At 37.7% G+C, this 13,512-nt stretch overlaps 2 protein-coding genes across 2 annotated transcripts in view; one reads left to right on the forward strand and one right to left on the reverse strand.

Annotated features, from left to right (window-relative positions):
- Positions 1 to 7,883, forward strand: part of pkig (protein kinase (cAMP-dependent, catalytic) inhibitor gamma) — a 34,645-nt gene extending 26,762 nt beyond the window's left edge. The window contains exons 2-3 of the mRNA XM_008414598.2: positions 3,906 to 4,087; positions 7,241 to 7,883. Coding sequence (XP_008412820.1) covers positions 3,934 to 4,087; positions 7,241 to 7,323 — 237 coding nt within the window. The 5' untranslated portion in view covers positions 3,906 to 3,933 and the 3' untranslated portion in view covers positions 7,324 to 7,883. The remainder of the gene's footprint in view (positions 1 to 3,905; positions 4,088 to 7,240) is intronic.
- Positions 7,884 to 8,562: 679 nt separating this feature from the next.
- The window catches only part of ada (adenosine deaminase), a 22,179-nt gene continuing 17,229 nt past the window's right edge, over positions 8,563 to 13,512 (reverse strand). The window contains exons 8-11 of the mRNA XM_008414597.2: positions 12,946 to 13,047; positions 12,420 to 12,487; positions 12,205 to 12,334; positions 8,563 to 9,844 (exon numbers count right to left, since the gene is read on the reverse strand). Of these exons, the coding sequence (XP_008412819.1) occupies positions 9,740 to 9,844; positions 12,205 to 12,334; positions 12,420 to 12,487; positions 12,946 to 13,047 (405 nt within the window). The 3' untranslated portion in view covers positions 8,563 to 9,739. The remainder of the gene's footprint in view (positions 9,845 to 12,204; positions 12,335 to 12,419; positions 12,488 to 12,945; positions 13,048 to 13,512) is intronic.

Below are 13,512 nucleotides of genomic sequence, written 5' to 3' on the forward strand. Positions count from 1 at the left end.
AGATGTTTCCATCCCTGAAATTATGATGCATAGAATCACATATCTAAGTCTAAACTATGTTACAGAATAAACTCAATAAAAACATGCTTTATCTGTGGCATATGATCATATGATCGGTACACTTAATGATATTAGTGATTAGGCAATGCATTCAGCAAGTACTTTTACTTTTAATACTTAAGTATTTTTAAAATCCAGTACTTTTTTACTTTTACTTAAGTAAAATGTTAATGTGGTACTTTGACTTTTACTTCAGTACATTTTTGTCTGTGTATTTGTACTTTTACTTAAGTACATTTTTTGAGTACTTTCTCCACCACTGATCATTACTGTGGTATTTGCTAAGTGTTGACGGCTAATAACTGTTGTACGCGTTCTGACACTAAAATCTATGTTTCCAAGTAGATTGTGCAGGTCTTTGTGTTCCACTGGATTAATGAGATGCAAACCATCTGAAAGACAAAAGGCTTATTCCCCAATGTTCACTGTTTTATTTGCCCTGCAGTCAAGTTAAATTTGGTGAGTAGAAAAATATATTTTTTTCCTGGCATTCTTCCCAAWGTCTTCTGGCATCAATTATAACAAATCTCRCAATGAGCTCTTTAGATTTCTTTCTGTTTTTTAACTCTCTTCTTCCTGTTTGCTACGGTTGGTGCCAAAATTAAGTTGGAGTTTCGTTCGTCTGAGTTTGTCACAGTTGAAGTTGCTGGAACCCTTTAATTGTTGCTCTGATTGTAGATATAGGCATGTTTAGGTGAGCAGCTACTTTCTTGAAGTCAGTTCTCTTGTCTTTCCTATTTTGAAAAGTGGTCAAAAAGGCATCTGGGAAATGTTAGTTGTATAATAAGACRCAAAGTTATGGATTTTATATTAAATCTTACTCAGAAAAGGAAAACATGTCAATCTTATAGTAAGATTCTGACATGTTTCACAGTGTTTTTCTGGCTTATTCTGGTGTCTTTTACAGTCTTATCTGTCTTTTCTGTCTTTGACTGGTTGAATTAAATAGAGAATTAAGGATTTTTGAATTTCACCCCTGTTTGTTTTGTAAAAAAATGACTGAAATAGGGCAGGTTTTTTGTGTTTTCCCTGCTGATCTGATCCAATCAAGAGAAAATCGTCCCGTTCTGCTCTCTGGTGGATAACGATGGTGGTTATATCTCCGTCTGTTTCACCCCTCAGGTCGTGGAAGGGACTTTCAGTGAGAGCCTCCTGCTGTTTTTTGGCTCAGTCAGGATTGCGCCGCCTGCTTTTTAAGACCACAGAGTTATCCGTGGATCATACCACCATCTGTGGCTGGGAACACAAAACGGCTCTTGTGTGATTGTAGGAGCAGTCAGGGGAAAATGCCACCAGTTCAGAATACGRTGACATTTCCAGAGGTTTCACTCTTACATACAGGACCTCAGTTCCTCACTCGGCATGCTGGCTGCTGGCCTCCCACAGACTGACGGCTTGATTTATTCATTTTATTTTTTTTTACAGACCACACATATGTACTGTACATCAGCAACAAGGCAGTTCAAAGTGCTTTATGTCATAAAAACATAATACAAAGTCATAAAACATCATTGTTACACATCAAAATGTTGGTTATTGTTTCATTTATTATGGTTGAAAAGCGAAACGGATGGCTTTTTAATCTAGATTTAAATGAACTCTGTTTTTCTGGAAGTTTTTTCCAGCTTCGTGGTGAATAGAAGCTGAAACATGTGACCAGCGGTGGCGAAAATACTCAAACACTGTAATTCAAAAATACTTATAGGAGACGTATTGTGCAAAATTTAGATTTTGCACATTTTTGTACTTCTATTTGGGTTTCTACTGCTTCTAACCAGAGCACCCAGATGGTTTCTGGCATTAAGTAAATGTTTATTTTTGGTTTCTGGAAAATGTTCCATTTAAAAAAACCTGTAACGCCACAAATCAGCAGTGGCCCGTTACCTAGCAACACCAGCGAAGCCCAGCCCGTTACCTAGCAACACCAGCCAAGCCCAGCCCGTTACCTAGCAACACCAGCGAAGCCCAGCCCGTTACCTAGCAACACCAGCGAAGCCCAGCCCGTTACCTAGCAACACCAGCGAAGCCCAGCCCGTTACCTAGCAACCCAAGCAGAGTTTTGGTCAGCTGGTTTTAAAGCTGTGTGCGCTGTACCATGGCTGTTGGGAAATACTAGAGTTTTGTTGTTTTTATCATCAAGAAACCTCATGCTACGTTATTGTTGGCTGTGCAGGAGGCTCTACTTCTGTTTTTCAAAGATGTACGGTTGCTGTTTGCAGCAATTTTCACATGCGAGCGTAAGCATTGAGTTGTTTTCTGTTGTCTTCTTGTTTGTGGTTTGCGACAATGGCAACACTCGACTGCGGATCATGTGACTCAAGTGATGYGAAGAAAGAAAAAAAAGTCCATTGCAGTTTTGTGAAATAAGCCAATTTCACTTCCCACTTTTACCAAAAGACTTGAGTTCTTTCTAAAGTGGTGTTTTCAAATTAAGCAAACTTATTTCTGAAATGTCAAATTGCTCACTTATAACGTCAATGGAAACGCATAAAGCGGGAGTTTCAGTGAAGGAGTTGAGGCATGCGGCCAGGTCAGCGTGATGTCATCGTCTCTGCCGGCTCCTTTTCTTCTTCATGTGATGTGGCTCTCGTCGCTCAGCTGCTGCTGTAATTACGCCTCACATACGTAGATCTCTCCAGGGAAACCTTTACCAGTTGTGACGACGTCTCCAGTCTGAGAGCCTCTGCCTCCTTTTTCTACCCAGATACTTTCTGTTGCTGCTTTTCTCCGCTTATTTAACTCCCTGCAGCAGGTTCTTCCTCGTCCTTTTTTTTTTTCTTCGAGGAAACGGTTTCCTGACTTGGCCGGATCTGAGACCCATTTGAAAATGGAGTGAAAACAGGAAACGGACGAGGAGTGAATTGCTAATGGGGTTTCTTTTATTTATATTTCCCTCTGGCCCCACGTCAGCTGGCTGTCAGAGCGCTCTTACTCCGGATTTCCATATTGACAGGAGCTTTATCCACTCCTCCTTTTTAGACGCTGTGTAAGTACCTTCAGGAGAGACGAATGAACTCTGAGAGGGGTTGGACCGAACAAGTGAAGGCCCTTTTTCCTGATGTAATTAGGTCAAGCATTTAGGAAAGATGTCRGTGCTTCCATTAGTCTCGGTGCAGAAAGAGGAAGAACAATGATTAAGATCTTCTCTCCTTTTTTCTTATTGATTTTTCTCCTCTGCTTTTCTCGTTTTTACCCTAAAGATCCAGAGTTGCTTCCTCAGTATTGTACTTTCTATCCAGTAACTCGTTTTCTCCTCTGTCCAAACGTTTTGCCAAAATCAAAACGTTGAATCCAYCYATGAGGCCGCAAAAAGTATTTTAAGACAAACGTTTTGTGCCAATAATGAACTAAAGTAAAAATGAAAATCATTGGAGATGCTAACCGGCCCACAGTTTCAGACTTTTTTAGGTTTTTGTGTTTGAGTAAAATAAGTGTGTGGTTCTAATTAGTCCTAAATGAAGGTGAATGCAKAAAAGTTGTTTTTGTTATAATAAAATAAAAAAATTGATGGAAAACCCTGACCATCTATCTTCAGTCAGAGGCTTCTTCGAAACCGCTGTAATACAGACGGCTACAGGAGATTTTTTCCTGACATTATCTCCAATAACTTTTTGAAAATTTTGAATTAATATGAGTTAAAACAACATTTAATTTCCCTTTGGGATCACCAACATATTTTTTAATTTAAATTGAGGTGGGGGGGGGCCGCAGACAACCCTGCAGAGGGCCTCACATGGCCCCCAGACCGCGCTTTGGACACCCCTGGTTTAAAAAGCAGTAGAAGACGAGTAGAAAAGTTTCTTTTGAGCGCTCTGCCGCAGCCTGACGCTCTCTCCCTCCCTCAGGTGTAATGAGAGCGCTGGTCATGGACAGATGATGGACGTGGAGACGTCGTACTCGGATTTCATCAACTGTGACCGCACAGGCCGCCGGAACGCCGTGCCCGACATCACAGGGGAGGGGACGGCCACGGCGAGCACGAGTGAGCTCACCAAAGACATGGCAGAGATGGACCTGAAGGCTGCAGGTGGGTGGAACCGGAGACGTGCGTCAAAACGCCAGGAAGGACGGTTTTACTTACAGCTGAGGAGATGAAGCTGGAAGTGGAACGTAAACCGGTTTTTCACAGGGTCTAAGTTTGTTCAAATCAAAATGGAGATGGGAAAATCTAGAAGATACTAGAACCTAATGTCATGCAATCACCTTTAAACGGGTAGCATTATGTATAGTGGCATTTTATTAGTCCTGTCACTATGACACATTTTACTGGATGATGGATTATCCCAGAAGTTATTGGAATAAACAAAAATGTTGTTTTTGAGACCATTTTCAAGTAATATCATGGTAATGGCATAAAAACATCTCCGAATGTCTGCAAGACTTTTTCTTAAATACGGGCCAACTTTTTGCACACTGCTTTAATTTTTTTGCTAGTTTTTCTTACGGTTAAATTTTATTGTGCATATTAGTGGCTAAATTGTTTTTCAATGTACTTGCAGCAATATTTATTTATTTTTTACATCTGAAAAGGCTTCATTTCATTTTAACTGCAGTGTGKACAGTTTTTAAAYCCCCTGCAGGAATAGTTCTGGAAAATCAAAGCATTTATTTAAAAAGAAATAAAGATCAGAGTTCTTATTATGGGCTTTTCCACGTTAATCACAAGGCACACACTCTTTCATAAAATGAAATTATGGGTAGAACTCAGAAATGTTGAGCGTCGGCTCCAGACTGCAGCATAATAATGTGCCTGCAGTGTTTTGCAACAGAGTAAAGATGGAGAATTTGGGTCTGTTTGACCAGCAGTAGCCAGGATGTTGACAGGTTTTATGTATAAAGGCCTTTTTTTCCTGCAGAAAGTGAGAGATTATTTCAGCTCTGTGTTTTCAGTGAGGAGATCGGGCAGATTGTTGTGTTTTTATGTCACAATAATAAAGAATAAAATCAAGAATTGAAGACGTTTTCACATACTCTGCAGTATGAATGAATAATTCATTTGTTTTCTTTTTCCAAGGTGGAATGATGATGCTACATACACTTGCTATGGATTTTTAAGCAATAATTGGGTGCAGCAGTGTGAATTCCTAATCAACAAATGTGTTAATTTATATAACACCCCTTTTAATATTTGGGTAAATATTCCTTAGAATGTTAAAGATAAATTATACAGTTTTTGTACCAATTTAGATGTGGATATTAGTTCACTATTCTCTCAGAATTGGTAAAGTTCATTAAATTACTTTGCTCAGCCTTTAATGTTTAATAATGTTGTGGTCAGAATCATTCAAAAGTCTCGATTATTGATTATTGTAAAAACCAACATGGATGTGTGAGTGGGAAAGTTATTCACCTGACCCAAAACATTCAAACTTAAATGACTACAAATCATTTCAGATCAGGAATAATCAGTGGTRTGCACTGATAGCTGAAAAGCAAGTCCTGCTAATCATAACYATTAGTTTTGCTAATACTAAGATGGTATTTAGCACAAGCTAATGCTAAAKTGCTAAATTCAGCCATGTTGAAACCCACCATGTGTCAATGACTCAAATGTTTTTGTTRGATAGCATTACGCCCCCAACAGGGTGACATTTGTTATTGCACACGTACCTTTCTGCTGCTTGTGCTCCAGAAACTTACGGTTTCAGTTTTATAGTTGCTGATTATTGCTAATTTAGTTGCTGATTTTGCTTAATTGATCATGGTTGATCAGTGGATTTTAAACTGGTGCATTCTGGGAATAAAATRAACATAATTAGCTGTTTTTAGAATGTTTTTAGAATGACGCGACGCATGGAAGAGGTCTTCACCCACTTAAAAAAAAAAGAGCCTGAGTATTAATATTAGAATCCTGCTGGAACTAATACTTTAACACAAATGTTGAACTTTATTTAAGTGAAAGTTTACAAAACAGCCATGTAAATTATAAGTAAATTAATTTAGAGGAAGCTAAGTGTGCTAAGCATTTTAAAAGTTAGTAAAAAAAAAAAAAAAGCTTTTCACTCATTTGCCCCAAATGAGTGCGTTTTAAACTTCTGGCTATGGAAATATAACCTTTTCTTGTCTAATAKTTTTCTTCTTGGTGGTTCCTCATATCCCTGCAATAATGTAAACCTGAATTTGAATTAATTTGACTCTTAAGAGTCCTATTTAAATCCAAAAAGTACGACTTCCTGCTGTGGCTAGCTTGGGCCTTGACTTTAATTCTTCACCAAGAAGACGTAGGCTTTTAGTTTGTGCCTGTCCCAAATTTAAAACCGTCATTTTCGTGATGATCGTTACAGTTCTTTTGTGTCCTAATAATAGAAAGTGCAGGTGAGCAACTGATCCTGGAGCTGAAGGCACCAATAACCAGTAGCCCACGCAGGTGTTTGGTTTCTCAGCTGTGGGATTTCTGTGTTAAATGAGCCGGAACAGCAGCAGCAGACTCAGCCCTCAATTATTCTTCATAATGGTGTCTGGTTCCCTTTCATATTACTCAAATCCTTCCGCTCTGATGCACTTTTTCACTGTATTACCGGGAAATTACWTCCTTTTTMGTTGTAAAACGGTGACCCATGACCTGCAGAGATGAGACCTACTCWGGGGAGAGAAGGACCTCTTGGRAAACAAACTCGTGTCAGGCTGACATTTTGTYACTGCTAAGGCTCTATCGCTACTTAAGTAATATATTATTCTGACGTTTAATCGATTTTTCTGATGATTAATTGATTAATCAAATAAAAAATGGCATGTTCTGCATGATTAATTTGATTTGTAATATATTTTGTACAGTTTTAGTTTGTCTGCTGTGAGTATATTGTGCTTTCAGTAAATTACCTTTTCAGTCTTTGTACTCCAGTTAACAATTGATTAATAAATTAGTTGATGATCTTTCAATAATCCATTAGGCATAATTAATGTGATTAATCATATTTTGTACAGTTTTGGCTTAATTACTGCTTTGAGTATGTTGTTCTTTGAGTAAGTGACCTTTTCTTCAATCTGTGTGCAACAATCAGTCGATTACTAAACTAGTTGKCGATTATCACAATCGATTAATCATGATTAATTCAATTAATCATGATTTAATTTGATTAATCGTTTCAGCCCTAGTCGCTGTAGGAAGTTTTTTTTTTCCTTAAACAGAATTGTCATGTTTCCCCCTGAATGTGTCCTGTAATCATTTTTGTCTGCGCAGAAGGAGACCCCGGGGCCTCCCCGGCTCCAGAGGCCGAGGGCTCCACAAGCCAAGACGCCCAGGGCGGCGGGGGCCCGTCCTAAAGGCAGCAGGAGACGAAGCGGCGTTGAGAAACGCAGAGAGGGAAATGAAGAAGTGGAACTTTCGCCATCCTTTCTGGAGCTGAGGACACTGTCACTCACTGCCGGCCTGTTTGGAGCTTCCCTCGTCCCAAATGTCGCCCACTACTTTCTTCTTTCTTCTTTTTTACCGGACCAGATAGTAACATGGCTAAGAGAACTGAGTGGAAGTGGAAAATGGGATCCTTTGCTTTATACTCTGTTAGTCATTTGTATTTCCTGACAGGATGAGGAAGCACAGAAACTTTGGATTAATGCCTGAGGAGAAGAACTGAGCTAAACAAAATTATTTATAACTAAAGGCATCGCTCCGGCCTAGAATGGAACTGTGTCATGGATTCATTATCATCCGTTTGTCGTTCTCTTTTCACGTCTGTGTGCGTTTGTGACTCTTGTTCCATTTTTTTCTAGTATTGTCTTCATTTACTGTCAAGTAAAGACTTCATATTTATTGCTAAATGTTAAGTGATAACTTTGTGATAGAACTATTCTTTGTGTAATAAAATACTGATGAATTACTGTAACATTTGTATGTTTCTAAGAGATAATTACGTTCCTACACTAGGAATCCGTCCGTGTTGTGGGTTACTGAAGGCTGCTRATCAGGGAGCAGCAGCCCCCGATTATGGATCTGTTAATTAGATCCATAAATATTCCTGAACGCAGCTTGTTGTGTACATGAGGATGGTGTTGACATTTCCATCCAGCATGGCTGCCGTGTTCATTTATCGCTATGCACAATAAAGAAACAGATGTTTGTACAACRGTGTGTTAGGGACGTTGTAGGTCAACAAAATAATTAAGTAAATTTCCACCAAAAAACTGAGAAATTTGATAGGAAAAAAAGAGACATTTTGAGTTTGTGAAGTTCAAAAATGTTTTTTTTTCCCAAGAAATTTTTCTACTTTTCAAACTCAAATCCCCCAAAAATGTTTTGAAAAAAACATTAAAAAAATGTTACAATTCCTTGTTTTTTCTAGAAAATTTCGGATTTTTCTCAAGCAATTTTTTGACTTCAAGCTCAGAAACTTCAAAAACATAAAAAAAAAGTTTATCTAAAATTTCCAAGAATATTCCCAATTTTTAAGCTTTGGCAGAATTTTTTTTTCTGTCTATAATGGCTCTAATTCACAAACATACAATTCTTTAAGTGGTGTGAATTTTAACAATCAGATGTGAAAAGATTTCAAAAGTAGAACAAAATTGTCTTTATAGCTTTTATTGCAATATATTTTTTTATACAAGAGCTACAAATGAGTGCCGACAAATAAGTGATTTTCTGTTCTAGTTAAATGAAAATATTTTAAATGTTTACATCAAAAGAAAAGTAAAAACACTAAATTAGAGAGGCTGTGCTTTTTCCGCTTGGCTGACATCGCGATGCCACCTAGTGGGCACATATAAGACTGCACTTTTGGTATGGAGCTCYTCACCTGCTTTTCCTCCCGGGGCCAGATGCAGAAACATGGGGTGGAAAACGGAAACGAGCACCTTTTCTTTTGTGAATGAGAAACTGAACAAAAAAAATAACTAAAGAGCATTTTGGTAAAGTCTTAAAAGGAAGAATAAATATCTGAAGTTTGTTGATTTTTCCTTTGTGCTGCTGCTAGTTTTTAGAATTCCTCTTAGTAAAACTGAGCAGATTYAATAAACCGTTTATTCATCTGATGCAGAAAAAGCAGGAGACTAGCTTGTCGTTATTAATCAAATAATTTTTTATTTTACCAGTGAAGAATAATTAGCTTTACTTTCTTTCAGTTTGGCATCAGTTATATTTATTCATTAGTGCAACAACATTATTTATGTTAGTGATTTSCATCCTCACAGAATTAAAGATGGAAGTGGGAATAAAGCTAATGTGCATTACGTCTCCCACTGACAGAAAACTATGTATATTTTCATGAACGTTACATGCATCTGGTCCCGGGTTCGTTTCATGTGGAGAGCAAAAACTGCTGCTTGTCCACATGCGTTTTCTCTTATTCTGCTCTTGAATCAATWATTTTTCCCCATCATCCTTTAGCGCTGCAATTTACCTCTACRGGATGTAAACGACAAAAAACAAGCTGGAGTCTATAAGCTGCATACGTTTATGAATATCGAATAACTCTGCATTTTAAAGCTYGTCTTCATAACAACATGTAAACTCAAGATGAGATGACGAAACGACAACCCTCGGATGTTTCTGCACCTTCCAGAGGAATGTAGGCTCATGTGGATAAAAACTGTGGAGGTATGTAAGAACTTCTTGAGATGAAACCGGATGACGAGGGGAGGCGAAGTGGTAACCAGCTTGTCTGATGTTCTCCAGGCTTCATGTCGGCTCACACAGCAGTGGAACCACATTTCTTTGTCGCTGGTTATGAGGTCAGAGGGCGTTTCAGAGGGCGGTGCTCTGCAACATCCCGTACGCTTCGTACAGTTGGTGGAGAAGCTCCTCCTTCTCCTTCTCTGGGAGGAAGCTCGACTTTGCAGAGTTGATGTTCTACGAGACAAAATGACAAAGTTCCCCTTCAGTTCCCTCCTGATTGGCTCAGGGGGATGAAGAAATGGATTTCAGCTTCTTCAGCTCCTTTTTTAATCAAATGCATTGATTAAGTGATTATAAGTCAGTGTGAGCAGCTCAATATAAGCAGCARGGTTTGTCTGAAAAGCTCATTTTCAGACTCTACTGGCCCTCAGCATGTGAAAGCTGCAGTTAAAACTCACAATAGATCWATTAATCAATTAATCGCACAATAAACAAACTCAATCATTTTCATTGCTTGATTTATCATTTTTCTTTCTATAAAACTGATCATCTTGTGTTTTGGTCTCAACTATCCTTTTTTTTTAAAAACAGTTTTGTTTACAGAGACTTCAGAATTAATTTTATTTGTTTTGTTTGTTTATTTTGGATATTTCACATTTTTTCCAGTTCCAGTGTTTAAATGTTTATCATAATTTAAAGYTTATTGATCTTTGAGATAAATAATTATTCTCCTTAATTACTTGAAAATTGTCTCAAAACATGAATATTACCGTTTATTGCCATAAGTTCTGTGACAATTTATCATCTGGCAAAGWCATTTATTGTGACAGGCCCAGCTGCAGTATGTTAGTTTTATTAAAATATATTTTTCTTACATGTTTGTTTACACTGTCACCATGTGATGACATGTATGAGACGGGATCTGAAAAAATCTCTTCTCCAAGTGCTAATTAGAAACAACTATATATTTATATATTCATATATGAATAATTACAAACAATTAAATAATGCATTTTCTATTTATTTAAGATAAAGTTACATTCAATAATTTGATTTATACATTTCCAGTTCTGTAAAAAAAATGTCACATTGTTTTTTAAACTATGTTGTTGAATTGTGGCACTTCTGGCTTTCCATACATTCTGCAGTCTAAGTGGTTCATATTCTGCTTGTTCTGTTTTAGCAGTTGAGGTTCTGTTACTGCCAAATTACAAATATATTTAAACTTTTGCGATAGCAATTTTTCTTGTGCTAAATGCTGCAGCTATTTAACATTTCAACTGTTTCAATTCGGGTTTTTTATAAACACTGCAAGGATAAAACTATTCAAGCCAATCAGGGGCTGATATTGCAAAAGTTKTAGATCAATTTMTAGACTATATAATGCTACTAAAAATTGTGMTAATTACTTCTTTAAAKAAATCAATCYTCATGTTTTTATTAAGTAACTATAATTTCTACTCTTCAGACTATGCAAGGAAGAGATTTCATAATAAATTRAATCACTTAAAATAAACTAAAATGYTGTAAAYCTACAACRAAATGTCTTAAAAAATAAATTAATGCARGAGGTCAGTCAAAGTTTAGACCTTAATTTTAGTGAAATGCTGCAGTTTGACCTTAAAGGACTTGTGCAGAAATAAATATCTGCAAAACCCTTGAATTGTTTTGGCCACTTTACAGAACTGAAGCGTAAATATCGTGAGTAGCAGTCAGGAAACAGTCTGTTGATGTTAATTTATTTACRTGTCGGTATTTAATATAATCACTGASCTTTAATGGAGCTGGTGAGCGAATCTGCTACGTTAAGGTTGAGCCGTTCAGGCTTTGAGGTGACTCGATSGCGCAAATCCAAATGCCAGTTTGTTTCTCTACAGTCTTATGCAAGGCCATGTTTCATGCAAACCTGCTTTGTTGTTTTTCTTAGTGGAATTAAGAGTTTATGCTGCACAAAAGGAACTTGAATTSTTAAACAGGACTGAGATGGAATATTTTTCAGAGTACGGCTTTGTTCTCGTTCAAATAATCAGCTGATAAAAGGCMAATTCTCCTTTCTAACCCTCATTTAAACGGCTTCTCCCTGTGATCTGGTGCCATTAATAAACTGCATTTGATCTCACCAGCCGTTTGAATTCCTCCTCTGTGAATCCCATGTGTTGGTGCACAACGCTGTAGTCGAGTGGCAGGTTGGAGTTGAAGATCAGAGGGTCGTCTGTGTTCAGGGAGTAGTTAGCCTTGTCCTTTCTAAAGCTGCAGAAGCAAAATAAATCCCGGTTTCTTGAACGTTTTTGTTTTAATCTACATTTCAATGTGAGGGGGATAAAAAAAACTCACGTTATGATGGGGTGTTGGGTAAAGTCTGAGCTGCAGGCACCTGTCAGCTTACTGGAAATGGGACACATCTGCAAGGAGAACGTTTCATTCAACTCATGTCTCCACTAGAGGGCGCAATATATCCTCTTCCATAGGGAGTTCACCACTAAAATGACTAAAACTACAGGAGGAGGAGTCAGGAGNAATTCTCCTTTCTAACCCTCATTTAAACGGCTTCTCCCTGTGATCTGGTGCCATTAATAAACTGCATTTGATCTCACCAGCCGTTTGAATTCCTCCTCTGTGAATCCCATGTGTTGGTGCACAACGCTGTAGTCGAGTGGCAGGTTGGAGTTGAAGATCAGAGGGTCGTCTGTGTTCAGGGAGTAGTTAGCCTTGTCCTTTCTAAAGCTGCAGAAGCAAAATAAATCCCGGTTTCTTGAACGTTTTTGTTTTAATCTACATTTCAATGTGATGGGGAAAAAAAAAAACTCACGTTATGATGGGGTGTTGGGTAAAGTCTGAGCTGCAGGCACCTGTCAGCTTACTGGAAATGGGACACATCTGCAAGGAGAACGTTTCATTCAACTCATGTCTCCACTAGAGGGCGCAATATMTCCTCTTCCATAGGGAGTTCACCACTAAAATGACTAAAACTACAGGAGGAGGAGTCAGGAGGAAATACTTTCAGGATATTTACATAATACATATGACTGAGTATTTGGGCCACGCCAAGAAAAAAAATGAAATGAAATTATGAGAATAAAGATGAAACAATTTGTGAATATGGTGACAATATTATGACATTATTCTCAAAATATTACAACTTTATTCTTGAAATAATATGTTCTCAAAATATATTGACTATCAAAATATTACGACTTTATTCTTGAATTATAACTTTATTCCCAAAATATTATGACTTTATTCCGTTTTCTTATCGCGGCTCTACTATGCCATCATGAATAAAAGAGAATAAGGACTTTGTTTTGATGGAAAGGCTGGTGAAGTTGGTCGTTTACCTCAAAGTGCATGTTTTGCTCCAGCAGTTTTCTGTACAGGTCTTTGTCCTGAAGCGTGTTGTAGCCGTGTCCGATTCGTTCGGCCTTCAGCTCTTCAACAGCCTAAAACGCCAAACAAACACACAAAAAAAGTTAAGCAACAACAACAAAATCGCCGACAAGTTTAACCTGATATGCACTGGTCACCTCAGKTTTGATAAATTCATAATTTACTTGAGATTATCTTTTTTCTAGTTGTAATTATTAYCAAACAGSAACAGCCTTTAAGAAGAATAAGTAATTTTATCCTTATATGTACACTARTGAGCATTTATTCTTTCTTAATTATAAAAATGAATCAGAATCACTTTATTAATCCTCGTGTTGAAATGGTTTCTGGCTGCTAAAAAACAACAACAAAACTCTTGTCTTTTCCAGCGAATTCAGAGGTAAAACAAGCTGACCGAATGTTCTGGAACTCTGAACAGAGTTGCTAGGTAACAGGGCCTGGCTTGGCTGGGGTTGCTAGGTAACGGAAGGTTTTTGAAACGGCTCATTTCCCAGACATTAAAAATGTTTAGCTTACTG

This window comes from Poecilia reticulata, linkage group LG7 (genome assembly GCF_000633615.1).
Source record: "Poecilia reticulata strain Guanapo linkage group LG7, Guppy_female_1.0+MT, whole genome shotgun sequence".
NCBI classification, from domain to species: domain Eukaryota; kingdom Metazoa; phylum Chordata; class Actinopteri; order Cyprinodontiformes; family Poeciliidae; genus Poecilia; species Poecilia reticulata.